This window comes from Cavia porcellus, unplaced genomic scaffold, assembly GCF_034190915.1.
Source record: "Cavia porcellus strain 051 isolate PalLab524CR breed Dunkin Hartley unplaced genomic scaffold, mCavPor4.1 scaffold_7, whole genome shotgun sequence".
Lineage (NCBI taxonomy): Eukaryota > Metazoa > Chordata > Mammalia > Rodentia > Caviidae > Cavia > Cavia porcellus.
Genome location: NW_026947490.1, coordinates 15,129,368 through 15,149,399, shown reverse-complemented (window position 1 = coordinate 15,149,399; position 20,032 = coordinate 15,129,368). Strand labels below are relative to the sequence as shown.

Genomic DNA, 20,032 nt, shown 5'->3' with positions numbered 1-20,032 from the left:
GATTTAATGAGAGAGAGAGAGAGAGAGAGAGAGAGAGAAGGAGGGAGAGAGAGGTGTCTCATAGAGGTGGAGAAAAATAAATCAAGATGAGGAGAGAGACACACAGAGAGGAAGGAAGAGATGGAGAAGAAGGAAATAGGGGCAGAAGGATGCTCACATGGCCTTTGACCAAAGGGCACCCCCCCTGGCTGCTGGCAGATCTGAACTCTGTTTTTCATTACTGCTGCTGAGTGTCCTGCTCCCTGCGTCCTCATTCTGAACATGACCTCACACACACACACTCCCACGTGCATTCACAGATCACACTGCACTCTGACTCCCATGCTTACACACTCACAGAGGTATGCTCACACCTAAATGCACACAGATAATTTCACCTCCCTTCCACACTCTCCCAGGTTCACACACACTCTTGCACACCTCTAAGCAAAGATTCCTGCTGTCGCTGACAGGCTGATGTCTACTCAGGGAAACAAGGGCCTTGCCAAGGTCATGCATCTAGGCAGGGAAGAGCTGAGGCCCACATGGCCCAGCTCTCTGCTCTCCATGCTGAACTGGGAGATGGTCCAGGTTTGACCTGCTCTCCCAGGCCTTTGGGGTCAAGGGGTTTGGGGAGGCACTGAAGAATATGTCTGGCATGTGCTGACAGGGGATTTCTTACTCCAGCTGGGCAGGGAGGAGTCTGCTGGGCAGTGGTAGGAGCTGGAGGCTCAGGAGAGTTCTGGGGAAGCAGCAGTATGAGAGGGAAGCTCAGGCTGGGTCCGAGGACTGGCTCATCGCAGACACTGAACAATCAGCCTCTTGGCTCTCCTGGGCTCAAGGGGCCACTGGACTCTAAGCAGCAGGTGCAGGTGAAGAGGCTGTGATTCAAGAAGAGTAGAGACAGTGGTAGAGGAGAGAAGAAAAAGATTGTTGCAGAAAGAGAAGCAGGAAGGAAGGGAGGAAGGGAAAGGGAGAGAGAGAGGGACATCGGAGTGGCAGACTCAGAGAAACTCCTGGAGAGAAAGACTGTTTAACAAGGAAAGAGAGGGAATGAGGTAGAGGAGACCCTAAGACGGAGAGCAGAGGAGGGATGAAACAGAAATAAAGAACAGAGAGAAGGGGAGAGAGAGGGAGAAGGGTAAAAAGAGGAAGGAGAAAGGGGTGGAGAAGGAGGAGAAAGAAGGAGACAGAGACAGAATAAAGTACCTACAGGCAGATTGAGGCAGATGCAGGTGGCAGACAATGGACATTGTGGCAGCCATGGTCAGAGGCACTGAAATGGCCCTGAGGACCCACATTGGGACGCCCCTGCTGTTCATGGGGATGCTAATCACAGGTGAGTGGGATCTTGCCTTGCACCCAGTGTCTGCTGGCTCTTGCTTCCCACCTTCTCCCCTATACTGACCCTCTTTCCCTTCCACTGTTCCCAGGCCTGACCCAGTTGCCAATCTCTGCCTCAGTCCCTCGAGGCTTCTGGGCCCTACCTGAAAACCTGACAGCCGTTGAGGGGGCCACAGTGGAGTTGAAGTGTGGTGTCAGTGCACCTGGCAGTGTGGTACAGTGGGCCAAGGATGGCCTGCTGTTGGGCCCCAACCAGGGGATCCCAGGTTTCCCGAGATACCGCATGGAAGGAGACCCTGCTAGAGGTGAGAGGATCAGAGTCTGGGACTCTAAGCCACCAGCAGAGGCTGTGGTCCTGACCTGTGGAGTCCATCCACAGGTGAATTCCACCTGCGCATTGAAGCATGTGACCTCAGCGACGATGCAGAGTACGAGTGCCAGGTTGGCCGCTCAGAGACAGGCCCTGAACTCGTGTCTCCCAGAGTGATCCTCTCCATCCTGGGTATGGGTGAGAGACCCACAGGACCCAGGAGTCAGGGCTCCCAGCTCCTCCTCCCTCAGACCCTGGGTACAGAACTCATTTCCTGAGCAAGGAGTCTTGATCCAAATTTTCATGTCTTTCTCTGAGGTGGGGGCTTTTTCCAGATCTTTGTCTCTAGTTCCCCCCAAGGTGCTTCAGATGACTCCTGAGGTGGGGACCACAGTCACCTGGATAGCTGGGCAGGAATATACGGTCAGCTGTGTATCTGGGGATGCGAAGCCAGCACCTGACATCACCTTCCTCCAGAGTGAGTGTTTGTGAATTGAAAGGGGGCAGTGTGACACCCTGGAGTAGGGATGGGATCTATTCGAGAGCAGTGCCTTTTTGGCCCAGAAAATATGTCATCCCTGAGGTAGGCATCTAGGGGCAGGCAAGGGTGTTGCTGTGACCCAAATGCAAACTGCTGGGTGGGGGGAGGTGTCCAGGGGAGGCATCCAGGGGAATACAGCACTTCTGGACTGGGGACCTGGCCAAGCTGACACTCAGGTGAGGTATGGGCAGTGATGGCAGTGCACAAGTGAGAAGTGGATCGCTGCTTGGTCTATTGACTAAGAGCAAGTGTAGAAATGGGAAGTGGTGATGGGAGTGCTGGATACAACCAGGAGGGGAGGAGAAAGGAGAGACACAAGACACTGTCTCCCCTCTGGACTCTGGTATTCAAGGGGTCCTGAATGAGGGAGAGCACATAGCTGGCACCCCCACTAGGAAGGGACACTGTACCTACCCCAAGACTTCTAGACCATGCTTCCCAGATCTGTCTTTGGGGGAACCCATCATCCCTCCAGCCTTCTTGTTGCCCCAGGTGGACAAACAGTATCCAGCATCTCTATCGACGTGAGTGAAGGGTCCCAGGAGAAACTCTTCATCACAGAGGCCACAGCCCGGTGTGTAGGTTGGGAACCTCCTCTCTCTTGAACCTGACCTATAAGAGTCCCATACTTCAGGGGCTCAAGCATGGAACTAGGGTTGGGTATGAGTATCTGGGACCCATTTCTTTTTTCGAGGGAGACCCAATTCTTCACTTGGACACTCAAAATTTTGTCATTGGAACCCCAGTTCCTGGATATCAGACACAAAGATTTAGGCCAGATGTGGCACATATAAGCCCTGAATCTCTCCCTTGGAACTCTAGATCTTAGAAGAATTCATATGGAGACAGAAACCAGGCATGGGGACCTAGGATCCTACCTCTACACCTTCACCTTCCTAAATTTCAGATGACGACTCTGACTCTAGTAACCCAACTTCCTATCCCAGGGTGACACCCCAGAGCTTGGATAATGGGAAGTTACTAGTCTGTGAGGGGTCCAGCCCAGCTTTGGTCAGCCCCATCAAGGTCTCAATCACCATGAATGTTTTGTGTAAGTGGACAGCTGAGCTACTGTGGGCACTGAGGGTAGTAAACAGGATTTGAGGGTCCTGAGGGATCAGAGGGACCATGGAAAATTCAGGCAAAGAAAAAACATGAGAGTGCCAGATGTGATGGCTATAATCCCAGCACTTGGATTGCCTTGAGTTTGAGGCCAGCCTGGGCTACATAGTGAGTTCAAGGCCAGCCTGAACTACATACCAAAACCCTGTGTTAAGGCAGGCTATGGGGACTGGAAAGACTGGATGGGCTTCCCAGGTCTAAGTGCTGCTGGTCTCTAGTCCCCCCAGGACCTCCCATCATTGAGTGGCCAGACCTGAATGAGGGGCTTGTTAGGGCAGGGCAAAACTTGGAGCTGCCATGCACAGCCCGAGGGGGAAACCCACCAGCTACACTGCAGTGGCTGAAGGTAAGGACAGATGCAGGCATGGGTTTGGTAGGAGATCAGGGGCCAAGAGCTGGCTCTGAGCTGGTTTAGGCCTGTTCCTGTTTCCAGAATGGCCAGCCTGTGCCCACAGCATGGGGTACAGAGCATGTCCATGCTACTGCTCGAAGTGTACTCACAATGACTGTTCGACCAGAAGACCATGGAGCCCAAATCAGCTGTGAAGCCTACAACAGTGTATCTACAGAGACCCAGAAACAAAGCATCACACTGCAGGTCACCTGTGAGTTCTGGTATCAGCTGTCCATCTGTCAGCTCCTGTGCCAGTAAACCTTCTGTTTATGCCCCCAAATCATGCCTGTCTGATGTCAGACAGGCATGTTCCCCATCCTCTGTCTGTTTGGAGTGGTATTGAGGACCCCTGCCTGACCACAGATCTCTCCTCTGTCCATCTGTCCTGCAGTTCCTCCCAGTGCCATAACCATCTTGGGATCTGTAACACAGTCTGAGAACAAGAATGTGACACTTTGCTGCCTCACAAAGTCCAGTCGCCCGAGGGTCCTGTTGCGATGGTGGCTGGGTGGGCGGCAACTGCAGCCCACAGAGGAGACAATCATGGATGTGAGGAGGGGGCCAGGTCCTGGGTCCAAGCCAAAAGGGGGCTGAAGGCATGAACAAGGGTCTTGCACAAGGGCCCCAATTTCCAGGCCTGGGAGATGAGGAGGTGGACATGCTTCATGTGTCCCTGCTGGGGTCTAGGGTGGTGGAACAGGCCTCTTATATCATAATGGTGGCACCTCAGCCTCCAAGTCTGAAACTTGCTATCTGCTAGGGCCTGCATGGTGGTCACATCTCCATGTCTAACCTGACCTTGCTGGTGCGCCGGGAAGACAATGGCCTGAGCCTCACCTGTGAGGCCTTCAGTGATGCCTTTGCCAAGGAGACCTTCAGGAAGTCTCTCATCTTGAATGTGAAATGTAAGCCACTAACCTGGCCCAGGAACACTGCAGGCCCCTGAAACCTGCCCCCCCCCCAGCCCAGAATATCCTTCCTGCTTATCCTCCCAGATCCTGCTCAGAAGCTGTGGATTGAGGGACCCCAAGATGGGCAGCACCTCCGGAGTGGGACCCGGGTGAGGCTGGTGTGTTTGGCCATTGGGGGCAACCCAGACCCCTCCCTCACTTGGTACAAGGTTGGTGCCAGGCAAGGGCCGTGGGGTGGCCAGGCATGTGGGAGAAGGACAAAGGTCTCATCTCCTTCAAAATCGTGAGAAGACGGGGGCTGGGGATTTAGCTCAGCGGCATAAGTGCCTGCCTTGCAAGCAGGTAGTCGTGAGTTCAATCCCTGGTACCGATAAAAACGAAAAAGACAAAAAAAAAAAAAAAAAAAAAAAAATCGTGAGAAGACACAAATTTCTTGAAACATACTGGAGATTCTAGATTTCTGAAGGGAACTGGAAAAGACACAAATGCCATAAGGAAAATGGAATTCTAGGAATTCTGGGAACATAGTTTCCAGATAAAAGAAGGAATTCTGGATCAAGATTGGGAATTATACAGATATGGCAATTAATCCTATTTAAGTTAAAGGAAATTCTGGTGAAAAAAATCTCAAAGTTCAGGGAAATGTCAGAAATTTTACAGAAAGGTTATAAACTATAAAAGCTAGTTATTGGGGAGGGAAGACATAATTCCACAGAATATTGAAAATCTATTAATACTAAACTGAATTCTTGAAATTCATTTAGAAAATGAAATTCCATTAAAAAAAAAAAAGAATATTTAACAGACTTCTGGGGAAATCTTTTTTTTTTTTTTTTTTTTTTTTTTCCCGTCTTTTTCCCTGTACCGGGGATCATGACTGCCTGCTTGCAAGGCAGGCGCTTATGCCACTGAGCTAAATCCCCAACCCCATTCTGGGGAAATCTTGAGACCAAAAGAAATTCTAGGGGTGAGTTTACAGGAATGACAATGGAATTACATTTTAATTGAAAAAAAAATTGAGAAAATGCCAAGAATGCAACGCAGAGGATTCTAGTAAAAGATTAAGCCATTAAAGAAATATCGAGGAAAGATTGAGAAATCTGTGAAGAGACACTGGTATTAAGGGAAAGGTTCACCAAAGAGAGAGAAACTGGGAAATTTTCAAGAACAAGAATTAAGCAATACATGAAAAAAGGAATTGTGCACCAGACTTGGGAATATCAAGGGAGTTTCCTGGAACGTAGTGTTTGGCAAATAGTGCGGTTATAGTTTTGGAGGCTGGGGCGGGGGGGGGGGGCGCACAGGAGGCTCAGGGGAGGCGGGACAGACTGGGGGCTGGGTGTGCTCCATTCCAGTCGCACTCCTTTACCTGGCGGGGTACCCGCTGGTGGGGCCCTTTCCGCCCCATGGGGGCGTCTCAGGGCTGGGTGGGGGTGGTGGGGTTACTTGCGTTTCCCAGCTAGGTCTGGTCCACAGGACGCGCGCATCGTGACGGAGCCGCGGCCGCCCCAGGAGCCGCGGCGGGTGCAGCTGGGAAATCTGGAGAAGTCCGGGAGCACCTTCTCCCGCGAGCTGGTGCTGGTCCTGGGCCCACCGGACAACAAGGCCAAGTTCTCGTGCAAGGCGGGCCAGCTGAGCGCGTCCACGCAGATCGTGGTGCTGTGTGAGGGCCCACGCGGGGCCGGGAGCGGGGAGGGGCGGGGCCGGGAGCGGGGAGGGGCGGGGCCGGGGGCGGGGCGGGGCCGGCAGGGGGACCCAAGGCGGGGCGAGGCCCGGGGCCTGGAAGCCGCGGAAGTGGACCGGGTCACTCTTCATTTCTGAGCCGCTGTCTTCCGACCTGCTAAGTTCCCCCAACTAACGTGACGATCCTGGCCAACGCGTCGGCGCTGCGTCCGGGGGACGCCTTAAATTTAACGTGCGTCAGCGTGAGCAGCAACCCGCCGGTCAACTTGTCCTGGGACAAGGAAGGCGAGAGGTGACGGACGGCCACGCCCACCGGGTTATGGCCACGCCCATCCCCCCGCCCCTTGCGTAACCCGATACCCTGTCTGGAGCACAGCTTGCAAGACGTGGCTGCGCCGTCCCAGAGCGCCCCGTTCAAAGGCTCCGCAGCGTCCAGGAGCGTTTTTCTTCGGGTGTCATCCCGCGATCACGGCCACCGCGTGACCTGCCGAGCCTACAGCGCGGAGCTCCGCGAAACCGTGAGCTCCTTCTACCGCTTCAACGTGCTATGTATGTACACCGACAGGAACCCATTCTTTCTGTCTCTCTCTCTCACCCTAAACTACTCCAGTCTTCACTTTGACACTTGGTCCCTGTCTTGAATCTTGCAACTTTCCTAGTCTGTCTCCTGACCCTGCATGAACACCTATCCTGCTGAACCTCCCATCGTATTTTTGCCTTCTGTGACGACCCGTGACCCCTATCCTGACCCTTCTCTCCATCCTTAGACCTGACCCTAGCCCCCATACTCTTTATAAATTGGATCTTAATTTCTATCCTGAGGGGCTGAGGATTTAGCTCAGCGGCATAAGCGCCTTGCCTTGAAGTGGGTGGTCGTGAGTTCGATCCCCGGTACCGATAAAAAAGAAAAAACAAAAAATACTTTCTATCCTGAATATTATTCCTGAGCTTAGCTCACCGTTACTTTGCCATAATCTTAGACCTAGTTGTGACCCCGACATTAGCCCTTGAAATTGTCCCTGACCTCAGCTCTACCCCTGAGTCCGACCTGACCTTTTGACTCCCTATGGCACCCCCTTTGAAGACCCTCCGCAGTTCCTGGGGGAACAAGTGCTGGTGGTGACTGCGGTGGAGCAGGGTGAGGCACTGCTGCCTGTGTCGGTGTCTGCTAACCCCGTACCCGACGCCTTCAACTGGACCTTCCGTGGCTATCGCCTCAGCCCAGGTATGGGGAGTGGGCATGCAGTGGGATGCAGGTCCCTGATGGTGGGAAGGCCTGTCAACTCCTTACTGTGACTTCTTCAGCTGGTGGTCCCCGGCATCGCATTCTGTCTAACGGGGCTTTGCAGCTGTGGAATGTGACTCGCTCGGACGATGGCCCCTATCAGCTGCACTGCCAGAATTCGGAGGGCACCGCAGAAGCGCTGGTGCGGCTGAATGTGCACTGTGAGCCCAGACAGCGCTATTGGAAATCAGGGTCACTGGGAGTCCTGCCCACCTTGGAAGCCACACCCACCCAAGGAATCTTGCCCACTGTAGGGTCCCCGCAATATAGAAATTTTACCCACTCAGGAATAAGCACCTCTCTTAAATCCCTTCCACCACGGAACCCCTGTCCACTATAGACCCAATTTGGAATCTCTACCCAGAAAGGGAACCCACCTTTGGGAAACTAAACTGTGGAAGCCCGCCCTTACATGATTCTGGCCGCGGTTCCAATATTTACCACACAGGAATGGTAGAGGATGGGGACAGTCTCACCAATCCTGAGACTCTCTGAGAGTTCTCCTCCAAATGTTCCACATAACGGGCAAACTGTCTCTACTTTCCTAAGTTTTCTGGTCACCTATAAGATACCTCTCCTTCTATTCTCACAAAATTTGAAAAAAAAAAAGATAACTCTCCTACCTGGAGCACTCTCCCACCATGGCCTGTCTGAGCCCAAGTGCCTTTCCCCACGTCCTTGTCTTCCCCCAGATGCTCCTACCATCCGTGCCCTCCAGGACCCTACCGAAGTGGATGTTGGGGGTTCTGTGGACATAGTTTGCACTGCTGACGCCAATCCCATCCTTCCAAACATGTTCAGCTGGGAGAGGCTGGTGAGGACCTAAGCTTTGGTAAAAATGGAGGAGGGGGCAGGGGGCGTGGTTTCTTGATAAGGTTCTTGGGAGTACAGTTCACATCTGTGTGACCCTGCATTACTATATATTCATTGGAGTATGCCCCAGGAACTAGTGACTGTTGAGTGGCAGAAAAATTGGTGAATGAGTGAGTAGTTAGGTGAGTGGATAGGTGGTGGATAGGTAGACAGGTGGATGAAAGAGTGAAGTGTAAGATAAAGTGAAAGCAAAACGTGGGGTGGATGACAGGATGAGAGCATTGAGTGGATAAATAGATCAGATTAGAGAGTAGATGAGTGGATAAATACACAATCAGTAGAAATATATCTGCAAGGATGATGGTTGGATCAAGGGATGGATAAATCTGTGGCAAAATGGATAAACAGGCAAATGGACAATAGGCTGAACAGGTGCATTATGTATGATGTGTACATGTGTGAGTAAGTAGACAGGGTGAATGGATAGAGAGCTGGAGTTATAGATATTTGGTGCATTGAAAGAAGACCAATGATTGAATAAATGGATGAGTGTGATGAGTGGAAAGATAAGTGAATGAATGGATAGACATCTTTTAATGTGCCTCAGTCATGCTAGGGAAACTCTCTACCTCTAAGCTACATACTCAGCCTATAGAAATGGTTCAATGAATGGGTGGGCTGATGTATAGAGGGGTGTGTAGACTGTCCAAGGCGTGAGTGGTTAGATAAATGGATGAATGGTTGGCTAGTTGGTGAGGGAGTGGCTGAACTGGATAAGTGGTTGGATGATTGACAGGAGAAATTTTTACTTCCGTAGCTCTTTGGAGGATGATTATGGCTGGGAGAATGAGGCTAAAGATGGGACATAGTTTGGGGAGTGATGGACCTTAGCCCAGTCCGGGAGCCAATTCCCAGTCTTGGGTCTCCAGGAGGAAGATGAGGAGGAACAGAGCCTGGATGACATGAAGAGGATGTCAAAGGGGTCCACAGGGCGTCTGCAAATTCGCCATGCCAAACTGTCCCAGGCAGGTGCTTACCAGTGCATTGTGGACAATGGAGTGGCACCTGCAGCCCGAGGCCTCGTCCGTCTTGTTGTCAGATGTAGGTAAAACCCAAACCCCAGACTTTAGGCCTCCCACTAAACCCACTGCTTTTGTATCTTCTCACATACTTAATGTTGACAACCCCGCTGTTTTAGTTGCCCCCCAAGTGGAGCATCCTACTCCCCTAACCAAAGTGGCTGCAGCTGGGGACAGCACCAGTTCTGCCACCCTCCACTGCCGTGCCCGTGGTGTTCCCAACATTGTTTTCACTTGGACCAAAAATGGAATCCCTCTGGATCTCCAAGATCCCAGGTGAGCCCAGCCCAGGCCCAACCAGGTGATATTCCAGCCCCAGTTCCCCTCTCTGAGCATGTCCCTTCTCCCCAGGTACACTGAACACACATACCACCAAGGTGGAGTCCATAGCAGTCTCCTGACCATTGCCAATGTGTCTGCAGCCCAGGATTATGCCCTCTTCACTTGCACAGCCACCAACCCCCTTGGCTCGGACCACACCAACATTCAGCTCGTCAGCATTAGTATGATGGGTGGGGGCTGGGCGGATATTGGGAGGCTCCCCTTGGTCAACTCCCAAGTCTGTGGTGGCCCCAATCTTGAAGCGTTTCTGACACCTGACAGGTGTTTGTGAAGGAGGAGAAAGGTTTTGCCTGTTCTGAAATTCTCACGGGAGACTAGATCTTCAGGGAAACCCCCTGCCCCACATGCATGCTCACATGCATGCATGCACAAAGATGGGGACTTATTGGCTTAAGTTACTGAAAAGTGAGTTTTCAAGGGTTACTGAATCTAGAGTTAGCTGCCATCAGGAATTTTGGCCCAACTCTTAGGTTTGCTTTTCATACTGGCTTTATTTTAAGCCTTCTCATAGTGGTCTGTTAGAATTCCCAGAGGAAATAAAATTTTTCCTGTTCCTAACAGGTGTGTGGGAATTCTAGAATTAAATGTCATTGATTCTATTTGGGTTCCAGCTCATCAACGAACCAAGTATCTGGTCAGAGGAAGGCAACACTCTGATTGGCCAGGACTGGCCACATGTCCATCTTACTGGGACTGGGGTTACTTCCATCAGAAGCATGTGACCTGAGAATGTGGAAGGTGGTTCTCCATAGGAAGTGCAGAGTGTTAATAATTAGAAAAAAAAGATGAAAGGAATGACTATGATATTAGCATACACACAAAAATGCACTCCACAGCACTCCAAAGGCTAAAGCAGGAGGATATAGAGTACAAAGTGAGTTCAGGACCAGCCTCTGAATGGTATAGTGAAACTCTGTCTCGAAAAGACAACAACAAAACAACCCCACACCAAGAAATATATCAATATATATCTATATAAAGATATATAGATATTATCATCCTCATTCTTAAAAATTCACATATTTGCTAAAGTTTCTTTGTAATCTCCAAACCAATACTTATGGGACTCTTATGGTCACTTGGAGACATGTACTGAGGGATGAATAGTTTGAGTAATTCAGTGTGCATGTTCCTAGCTAAGGTGGAACAAGGTGACACTCTGCCTTCTTGTTCCAGATCTTGAACAGTAACCAACTGTCCTTTTTCTGGTTTATGAAGTGCCCTTTTTCACATTTTTATACTTTTTTGGGTGTTTTTGCTGTTTAAAATTGTCTCCAGCCGCAAAACTGAAACTATCTATCATCCTAAATGCAATAAGGTTGTGAAGTGGCTTATAGAAAAAATACATGTCGGGACTGGGGATTTAGCTCAGTGGCTTAAGCACCTGCCTGGCAAGCGCGAGGTTGTGAGTTGGATCCCCGGCACCAAAAAAGAAAAAATACATGTCTTATAACATAAATTTCATTCGGATCCAAGTGATATGCTGTTGACCACGAGTTCAATGTGGGTGAATCAACAATATATACTAAATAAGATACCTTTAACAGAAACACATATGAAATAAGATTGTGTATTGATTGGTTGGTGAAAATGCGGTGTAGAGAGGTCTGAAAGGCCCCAATCCCTCATTTCCCCTAGAAAGAACATTTGGTATTTTCTAATTCAGCACTCATAGTGACCTTATTGAAGAAAATAACCATGAATACTTAGAATCAATTGATTGATTGATTGATTGATTGATTGCAATAGAGTATTAAACCCAAGACTTTTACCTTGAGCGATATTCTAGCCCTTTTTATTTTTTTTAAATCTGAGACAGTGTCTAGGCTGGGGATTTAGCTCAGTGGTCTAAGTGCCTGCCTGGCAAGCGCAAGGTCGTGAGTTCCATCCCCGGTACCAAAAAAAAAAAAAAAAAAAAAGGAGAGAGAGTGAGACAGAAAATAATTTGAGACAGTGTCTCACTAATCAGTATGTTACTTGGGCTGAATTTGAACTTGTGATCTTCCTACCTTATCCTCCCACAGTGCTGGCAGGACAGGTGTACACCACCACAAATCATTCTTAGTAAAAACCTGGAGGAAACCTTTGTGTATCTTCTGACTGCTTCTCCCATACTTCTGCCCAAAGGCCGCCCTGACCCACCACTGGGATTGAAGGTGGTGAGCCTGACTCCCCGCTCAGTGGGGCTGGAGTGGAGGCCTGGTTTTGACGGGGGATTGCCGCAGAGGTTCCGAATCAGGTGGGTCGCTGTTGAGGCAGATACGAGGTGGCAGAAGTAAGGGTTGAACTGACTCCTCCCTGTCATGCAGGTATGAGGCGCTGGAGACTCCAGGGTTTCTCTACGTGGACGTCCTACCACCTCAGGCCACCAGTTTCACGCTGACTGGGCTGCAGCCTTCCACACGATACAGGGTCTGGCTGCTGGCCAGCAATGCAATGGGGGACAGTGGATTAGGTGCAAAGGGAATCCAGCTCTCCATCACTACCCCAGGTAGGAAGGGACCGCGTCGGGGAGGTTGGAGAGTTCCTCAGACGATTTATAGAGTGGAGTAGTGAAGTGGATTCTGTTGTTTTTTGCCTTTTACAGATGAAGCTACTAAAACCAGAGAAGATAAGTAAATGGCCAAGGTTACACAGCTAGGGAGAGGTGGCAATAATATTGAAACTCAGGCAGATGAGCTCTAGAGACCAGCTTTTAGCCACTATCCTGAGTCTCAAAGTCAGCCGAAAAGCTTAATAAGAGGATAAGAAATACTTACGGCTTATCTGCAGCTCTTAGAATTAATTCACAATCTCTATATCCATCCCCCAGGCCTGGACCAGCCTTCTGGAGAGCCTTATGACCAGCTGCCTACAGAGCAGCCTACAGGCAAGTCCTCAATCCTGAGTCCGACCTCTTTCCTGATCCCATTTCCACTTCCTTGTTGGTTGCAACTGCTTAAGACTCAGCCTTGTCCCAGTGGACTCTCATTTTTATCCTTAACTCATTTTATCCTCTCGCTTAGAGTGATACATTCTCTTTCTTCCTGATTTAGTTTAGCTCTAGAGCAGTTAGCTGAATTGGGAGGAGGCTGTATCAGTTAGCTTTAGCTACATAGCAAACCACCCCAAACATTGTGCATATAGAAAAACCACACTGTAGTCGGGCATGGTGGCTTACGCCTATAATCCCAGCACTTGGGAGGCTGAGGTGGAAGGATCATGGTGAGTTTGAGACCAGCTTGGGCTACAAAGTGAGCTCAAGGCCAGCCTGAACTGCATAGCAAGACCCTGTCTCAAAAAAGAAAAAAAAAAAAAAAAAAAAAAAGAAAGAAAGAAAAAAAACCACACTGTTTCCCATAATTCTTTGAGTCCAGTGAAACAGTTCTGGTCTGGGCTGGTTTAAATCACTTCTACAGTAAGCTGGCTGGATTGGGCCATGTGTCTGACTGTCACCTGTCTCGTAATTGGGACAATAGAGATAATAGCCATGTATCTCTCCTTGATTTGTTCACATAGAAGTGGTGACAGGTGTATGAGTAATGACAGAAAGGACAAGCTGCAGCTTGCTAGAATGTTCCAGGGGCCTAATTCTGTCACATTTACTTTTGCTTACTAAAGCTTAGTGAAGAGTCAGTGTGGGAGAGTATGATGCAACAGTGGATACAGGAGGGGAACTGTGACCATTTGGTGGACAGGCTCCTTCAGAGTTTGGAAGGAAGGTAGCAAGTGACAGAAATTCAGCTGTCATTGACACTAAAAAAGAATTGCTTGGTGAACAAAATTGAACATTCCAGGTGTGGCTGGATTCAGGTGCTCAAACTGTTCACTAGCAATCTGTTTCTCATGTCTCTTAATTTGACCTTCATCTGCAGTAGCTTCTTTCACAGATTTTTCTCTCAAGAGGGCAAAGAAGGAGGCAGCCATGGTGACACACACTTGTAATTCTAGCACTGTGAGAGGCTGAGGTAGGAGGATTGCAAGTTTAAGCCTAGCATGGCCATCTTAGCAACTTAGCAAGACTCTGTCTCAAAATTAAAAAAAAAAAAAATTTTAAGGCTTGGTATGTAGCTCAGTGTGAAAGACCTAAGTTCAATCACTAGTACTACAAGGGAGCGGGGAGAAGCCCTCCTCCACTGCCAGCTTTCTTTCTACCTCTTAGTGGCCCATGGAAGTATCCTAATTGTTGTGGCAAAAAGCTGTCCTAGGTCAAAGCTGGTCTCTGAACCAAAGGAAAGGGAGACAGGTGATCTTATTAGCCAGGCTAGGCCATGTGCCTATCAGGGAGTCCTGCCTGGGTCATAGGGGCCACAAGCGGGGAAGTGCCTGCTCCCCAAAGGAAAACAAATTCCAGGGCTGGGAAATGGATGTCAAGCAGATGTTTACTTAGAAGTCTGTTCTCAGAGACATGGCAGCCTGATACTGACTGAGGTGACAGTTGGTGGAAATAGGTCACTCTGCAGGGTGACCTGAAATGCACCTAAGAGGGAAAAACTTTGAGGACAGATTCTTGATTATTCTAAGGCTCAGAATTATGAGTTTGCTTGAGTGATTCTGGAATCTGTTGCTAGTGGGTTTGTGTGGGTGGAAGGTCAACAAAGGTCAATGATTGACAGGTAAGGCTGGAGCTATGGGAAGAGACCGGGTCACAGAGCTGACTGCCCAGCTGGGGAGCTGAGCTTCTCTTTTCAGTCCATAGTCACTGCTCAGGCAAAGGTAGGACCTGCTGCTAATCCCTTAACTTGGGAAAGGAGCCACTTGCTTCTGGGCAGCAAAAGGGATGAGAATAGAGATCCCTGCTCATTCACTTCTTTCATCTTGATCTGGAGGGGTTTTGATTATGAGGCACATTTTTTCTTTCTTTTCACTACTAGAGATCAAATCCAATGAGCTACACTGCCAGTCCATTTTATTTTTTTTTTTAAATTTTGCAGTACTGGGGATTAGACCCAGGGCCTTCATGCTAAAATATATCCTCAGCCCTTTAAATTTTTTTTTATTGAGACAAAGCCTTGCTAAGTCACTAAATTACCCAGGTTGAGCTTGAGATCTTGGTCCTTCTGCTTCACCCTCCCAAAGTGCTGGGACTGTAAGTGTGCATCGCCATGCCTTGCTGCCCTTTTTATTTTTATTTTGAACAGGGCCTTACTAAATTACTCAGAGCACCGGGCGTAGTGGCTCACTCACGCCTGTAATCCCAGCACTCGGGAGGCTGAGGTGGGAGGATTGTTGCGAGTTCGAGCCCAGCCTGGGCTACAAAGTGAGCTTAAGGCCAGCCTGAACTGCATAACGAGACCCTGTCTCAAAAAAGACAAAAAAAAAAAAAAAAAATTATTCAGAGTGGCTTCAAACTTGCAATCCTCTTCTCTCAGCCTCCCAAGTAGGTGGGATTACAGGCACGTGCCACCACACCCAGCTCGGGACAGGTTTTCCTGAGTCTGCTCGAGGCATAAAGCCCATTGCCTGAGGTCACTAAGGGACATCTTCTCCCCTGCTAGAATCCCCCAGACTGCCTCTGCTGCCTGTGGTGTTTGCAGTTGGGAGTCTTTTGCTGCTTTCCAATGTCTCATGTGTGGTGGGGCTCCTCTGGTGGCGAAGACTGAGACATCGCACTGAGGGTGAGTAGATACCCACTTCCTGATGGGCTAGAGACACAAGAGTGACGCAGAACCTCAGGTTATCACATGATGAAGACTTTTCTAGGGCCAAGTGGGCTGGAACAAGGTGGACTCTGACTCTTTTCCTATTTTTCCAAGGTATCTCAGAGAAGACAGAGGCAGGGTAAGTGGGCATGTTTTCCGTAGAGAAGTCTCTAAGAGAAGAGGTCTGGGGGTGACAGGCGGCAGATAGTATCCAACTGCCATCTCCATTTTGTAAGGTCGGAGGAGGACAGAGTCAGGAATGAATATGAGGAGAGCCAGTGGACTGGGGACCAGGACACTCGAAGCTCTACAGTAAGTGGGGTGGCCTGGACATCCTCGTGGACAGGGGCAACAAACTCCACCAATAGCTTCAGGTTAATCGTTGCCCTTTTCTGGATCTATGGAAAAGATTTTACTTGATTTCTGTGTGTGTGCACATGTGACAGGTTAGCACAATAGAAGTGCAGTCACATTACCACTCCTTGAGGGACTTCAGCCCCCAGCTGCCCCCCACACTGGAGGAAGTGGCTTATGCCCAAGGTGAGTTATAAAAATATCAGGATTTCTGCATCCTGCAGGACTGCTGCCATATAGGCCGGGTGCCCTAATCCTCCAACTTCCCACCCCACAGGTCTTGAAGAGGAGAACATGGCCTTCCCTGGACACCTGTATGATGAGGTGGAGAGGATGTATGCCCCACCAGGGGTCTGGGGGCCCTTGTATGATGAGGTGCAGATGGTGAGCAGATTTGTGTTACCCGCCCATGTAGGCTGATGACCCACTTTATGCTGTTGTATTAGGGTAATCCAGCTGCTATGACAAAGAGGCCTGATTAATGCAGGGTCTGGAGAGAACAGTCTGCTTCTTTTTTACATAGCTGTCAAAGGTGAGCCCTGCTGTACATGATTATTTGAGACCCAAGTTCTTTCCATTATGTTCCTTTGCCATCTCTAATCACATCCCTTGTCCTGGTCTATGTGGATAGGCAGATTTACTGGAGGTTTCAGCTACAGGAAAGGGGGAAAAGAGAATATGGTGGAGGTATAATCCAGCCTTATGGCCCAGGCCCAGAAATTGTACACACCCATCAGTGAGAACATAGTCACCTGGCCACATCTAACTGCAAAGGAGGCTAGGAAATGTAGTCTTACCTGGCAGCTATATGCCTCATTACAGTTCTGTTCTTATGGAAGAAAAGGAGAATATACTTCCTTGGAGACTTAGCTGTCTCTGTCACACTGGTTAAATAACTGAAAAGAAAAACAATTTGTCTACTCATTTGAAAAGTTAGGAGACATCCCATGGAATCGAATGGGGGGAAAAAAAAGAAAAGTTAGGAGACAGAATTGTCATTAAGACCATCTGGACACAGTGTTTTCTCCCTAAATATTTCTCAGCAAGTCCAGCTTGATGTCCTGCTAGGTTAGAAGTCTTCGAATAAACAGACTACCTATTTCTCAATGGCTTTAAATGCCCAACACTGACACACTGGTCTAGCTTGGCTCATACACTTATTTTTGAGCCAATCATCAGAACAGGTGACACACACTTGTGATCCCAGCATTCAGGAGGGTGAGGCAGGAGGATCACCACATTGTGAGTTCAAGGCCAGTCTGAACTACATAGCAAGACTTTGTCTCAAGAAACCAAACCAAACTAAAACAGGGGATAGAAATACCAATTGTACAGGTTTGAATCAGTGCCCACCCACGGGATCGGGCAATAGCAGCCAGCCCTACTCATTTCACTGGACTGAGAGTAGAAGGTGACAGGGAACCCAAGGAAAGTACAGACAGTGGTGGATTCATGAAAACAGACAGGAACATTGACCACCCACCCACCCAACTGTCTTACAGTAAGAGAGGTGGGGCAGGACACCTGATTCTCTACGTGGCCTTGCTTTGGCACCTTTAGACCAAGGAATTCCCCCTGTAACAACATCCTACCCAGATACACTGTTCACAGATCACAGCGCTGCACCAGGAAGGAAATATACTGTGTAAGCACTGTCCATGGTGCTGAGCCGTATGTGCCTTCAAAAGCACAGATGGAGTCTGCAGGGTCAGAGAGTAAGTAAATATTTTAGGCTTATGGGACATATGGCCTTCCTCCGAACTATTAAGCTCTGCCATGACAGGTAAAAGCAGGCATAGCTAGTGTAAAAATGATTAAGTGTGGTTATGTTCCTATGAAACTGTATTTTTGGACACTGACATTTGAATTTCATATAATTTTCATATGTCACAAGTATTACCCTTCTTTCAATCTTTCTCAATTTATAAATATCAAACCACTTTTAGCTCTCAGGCTATTAAAGAAAAATCAGGCAACAGGCCATTTTTGACTCATGGGCCAATCTGCTCTAGTTGGCTGAGCTAAACAACTGTTTTCCCCCAGCTCTAGAACAAAGCAACATCCCCAGCAAATATCAGCCTTTGTGGCCCTTTCCCTCTTCTGTTTTGTTGGAGAAACATTTTGGAAATAGATAGGACTAACAAATCATGATGTGATAACTCACACCACAAGCTTTTTAAAATTTTCATATTCTTGACATTTAAATTATTTTCCTGAGATGAAATCATGGGGTATCTTGGATTTGCTTGAAAATAATCCATTTGGTGGAAGTGGAGGATGAGAAAATAGAGATTTAGATAAATAAGAAGTGTACCCTTTGATAGCTCAGCCGGTAGAGGAAGGAACTGTAGATAAATAAACAGGAAATAAAGATCAGTACTGTTTTTTTGTCTTTTTCCTTTTTATTGGTACCAGGGATCGAACTCACAACTGCCTGCTTACAAGGCAGGCGCTTATGCCACTGAGCTAAATCCCCAGCCTCCAAGATCAGTACTGTTAAAGTTAGGTGATGAGTGAGACTAATAATCATAACCTCTCTCTGTGTTAATTTTCTCGCTGTTAGATATTTTCCACAATTAAAGGCTAAAATATATTTCCTGGGAAGTTGAGCAGGACAGTATGTCCCTTAGAGCTGTGGTTATGACCCATAGGTCCTTTCTCTGTGATTCTAAATCCACTTTTTTTCTGTCAGGGCCCCTATGACCTCCGCTGGCCTATGGACAAGTATGACGATCCAGGAAGAATCTATGACCAGGTGGCAGGAGATCTGGGCACGATGGGATCAGATTCTCTTCCCTTTGAGCTAAGGGGTGATCTTGTGTGACAGCCTTCTCAGCAGTCCTCTCCTGCATCTACAGGACATAATTCTCTACTGGACCTTTTCATCCCAGCCTAAGCCTGTTAAGTGAGCTTCATAGGACACAAAAGGATAGATTTTTTCTGAAGAGGCCAAATGAAGTTTGTGTAAGTGATAGAAGATGATTTAACCTAATGTCAGAGTATAAGCAAGTTTCCTCCTGGGGTTGGCCTCTCCAAAGTGACAGGGTTACTTGCAAATGCCATCTCAATGACAAAAAACAGAACCAGATATTGTGGCACGTACCTGTAATCCCAGCACTCTGGAAGGCTGAGACAGGAAGATACCAGCCAGAACAACTTGGTGACTTAGAGAGAGAACCTATCTAAAAAAAGAGGGGGACTGAGGGTATAGCTCAGTGTGAAGGCCCTGAGTTCAAACCCCAGTACCACAATAGAACAAAAAACAAAAACAAAACTAAGTTCATTTAGAGTTTGATTACATTTGAAATAGCTAATGGTTATATCCTGCCTATTTTTATTTCATTATTTTTATAGTATCAAAAACATGCTATATAAACTCTGACACATGTGCAAACATAAATAAACTCTATTGAGAGAAGGTAAATGCAAAAAGAATACATGCTCTATGATTTCATTTATAGGCAGAACTAATTTATCATACTCATGTTACACAAGAGAATGCATTGTTCTTGGGAAGTATGCACTATTATATATTTAAGGTTAGAGGATATTGTGGCTTCACTTATTCTCACACAGCTGAGAAAATATGTACAGTTATAAGGGAATAGAAAAGAATAATTTAAATGCAGTAAAATGTTAGCATCTGGGAATGTGGGTGAAATGTACATTGGAATTCTTTGTATTATTACTGGAACTGTTCTGTAGATCTGAAATTATAGAAAAATTAAAATTTAAAAGTTATCATAAGGGGCTGGGGATTTAGGTCATTGGCATAAGTGCCGGCCTAGCAAGTGCAAGGTCTCAAGTTCAATCCCTAGTACCAAAAAACCCCCCAAAACAAACAAAAATCCCACCAAAACCCAAAAATTCTCATAAAGATGCATGGCAGTATCATAGAAAGCAAGGGATTAGATGTGTTACTGGATCTCAGGTGTTACACTATTCTACCCAGCACTTTTCTTCTTTCAGTGCTTAGATCATATTCTGTCTGCATCTCTTAGCAAATTTCCTCCACACTCTCCTTGTGAATCTTTTGCTTTCTTCTTTGACCCTGATTATTGCCTGTCCAAGGACTGGCTGCCCCAATTCTATAGCACCTCGATTCCCAATCTGATGTACAGGGTCTTTATTCTGAATTTCAGATGGGCCAAATCTAACTGGCCCATGTTGGCTAAGAAAAAAAATCATAGGGCTAAATTGGTGCAACTGCCTAAAAAATCCCATTTGACATCATTTTTTGAAGTTGAACATTCA

General features: G+C 47.9%; 1 protein-coding gene across 6 annotated transcripts; it reads left to right on the top strand.

Moving 5' to 3' along the window:
- Positions 1–718: 718 nt before the first annotated feature.
- Positions 719–19,525, top strand: Nphs1 (NPHS1 adhesion molecule, nephrin). Of its 6 annotated transcripts, none has more exons than XM_013149819.3 (29): positions 719–1,318; positions 1,413–1,628; positions 1,703–1,825; positions 1,983–2,111; positions 2,667–2,748; positions 3,122–3,225; positions 3,515–3,642; positions 3,712–3,901; positions 4,082–4,239; positions 4,451–4,595; positions 4,686–4,750; positions 6,078–6,264; positions 6,447–6,576; positions 6,661–6,833; positions 7,369–7,509; positions 7,590–7,730; positions 8,262–8,383; positions 9,312–9,483; positions 9,581–9,737; positions 9,813–9,964; positions 11,931–12,042; positions 12,113–12,294; positions 12,616–12,672; positions 15,281–15,400; positions 15,539–15,563; positions 15,661–15,736; positions 15,871–15,964; positions 16,056–16,162; positions 18,471–19,525. In XM_013149819.3, the coding sequence occupies exons 1-29, from the start codon at positions 1,225–1,227 to the stop codon at positions 18,600–18,602; spliced, it is 3,714 nt and encodes a 1,237-aa protein (XP_013005273.1). In that variant the 5' UTR covers positions 719–1,224; the 3' UTR covers positions 18,603–19,525. The 6 variants fall into 6 exon arrangements, with proteins under 6 accessions (XP_013005273.1, XP_013005272.1, XP_013005271.1 ...); XM_013149818.3 differs by having other exon boundaries at positions 4,686–4,759; XM_013149817.3 differs by having other exon boundaries at positions 4,686–4,810.
- The last annotated feature ends 507 nt before the right edge of the window (positions 19,526–20,032 follow it).

Bases quoted from the DNA above. Each gene is read 5' to 3' on its own strand.
- Nphs1 (XM_013149817.3), top strand. From the start codon at position 1,225: ATGGACATTGTGGCAGCCATGGTCAGAGGCACTGAAATGGCCCTGAGG. The intron at 2,112-2,666 runs GTGAGTGTTTGT...TTGTTGCCCCAG, and splicing joins TGACATCACCTTCCTCCAGA to GTGGACAAACAGTATCCAGC. The intron at 4,240-4,450 runs GTGAGGAGGGGG...GCTATCTGCTAG, and splicing joins CAGAGGAGACAATCATGGAT to GGCCTGCATGGTGGTCACAT.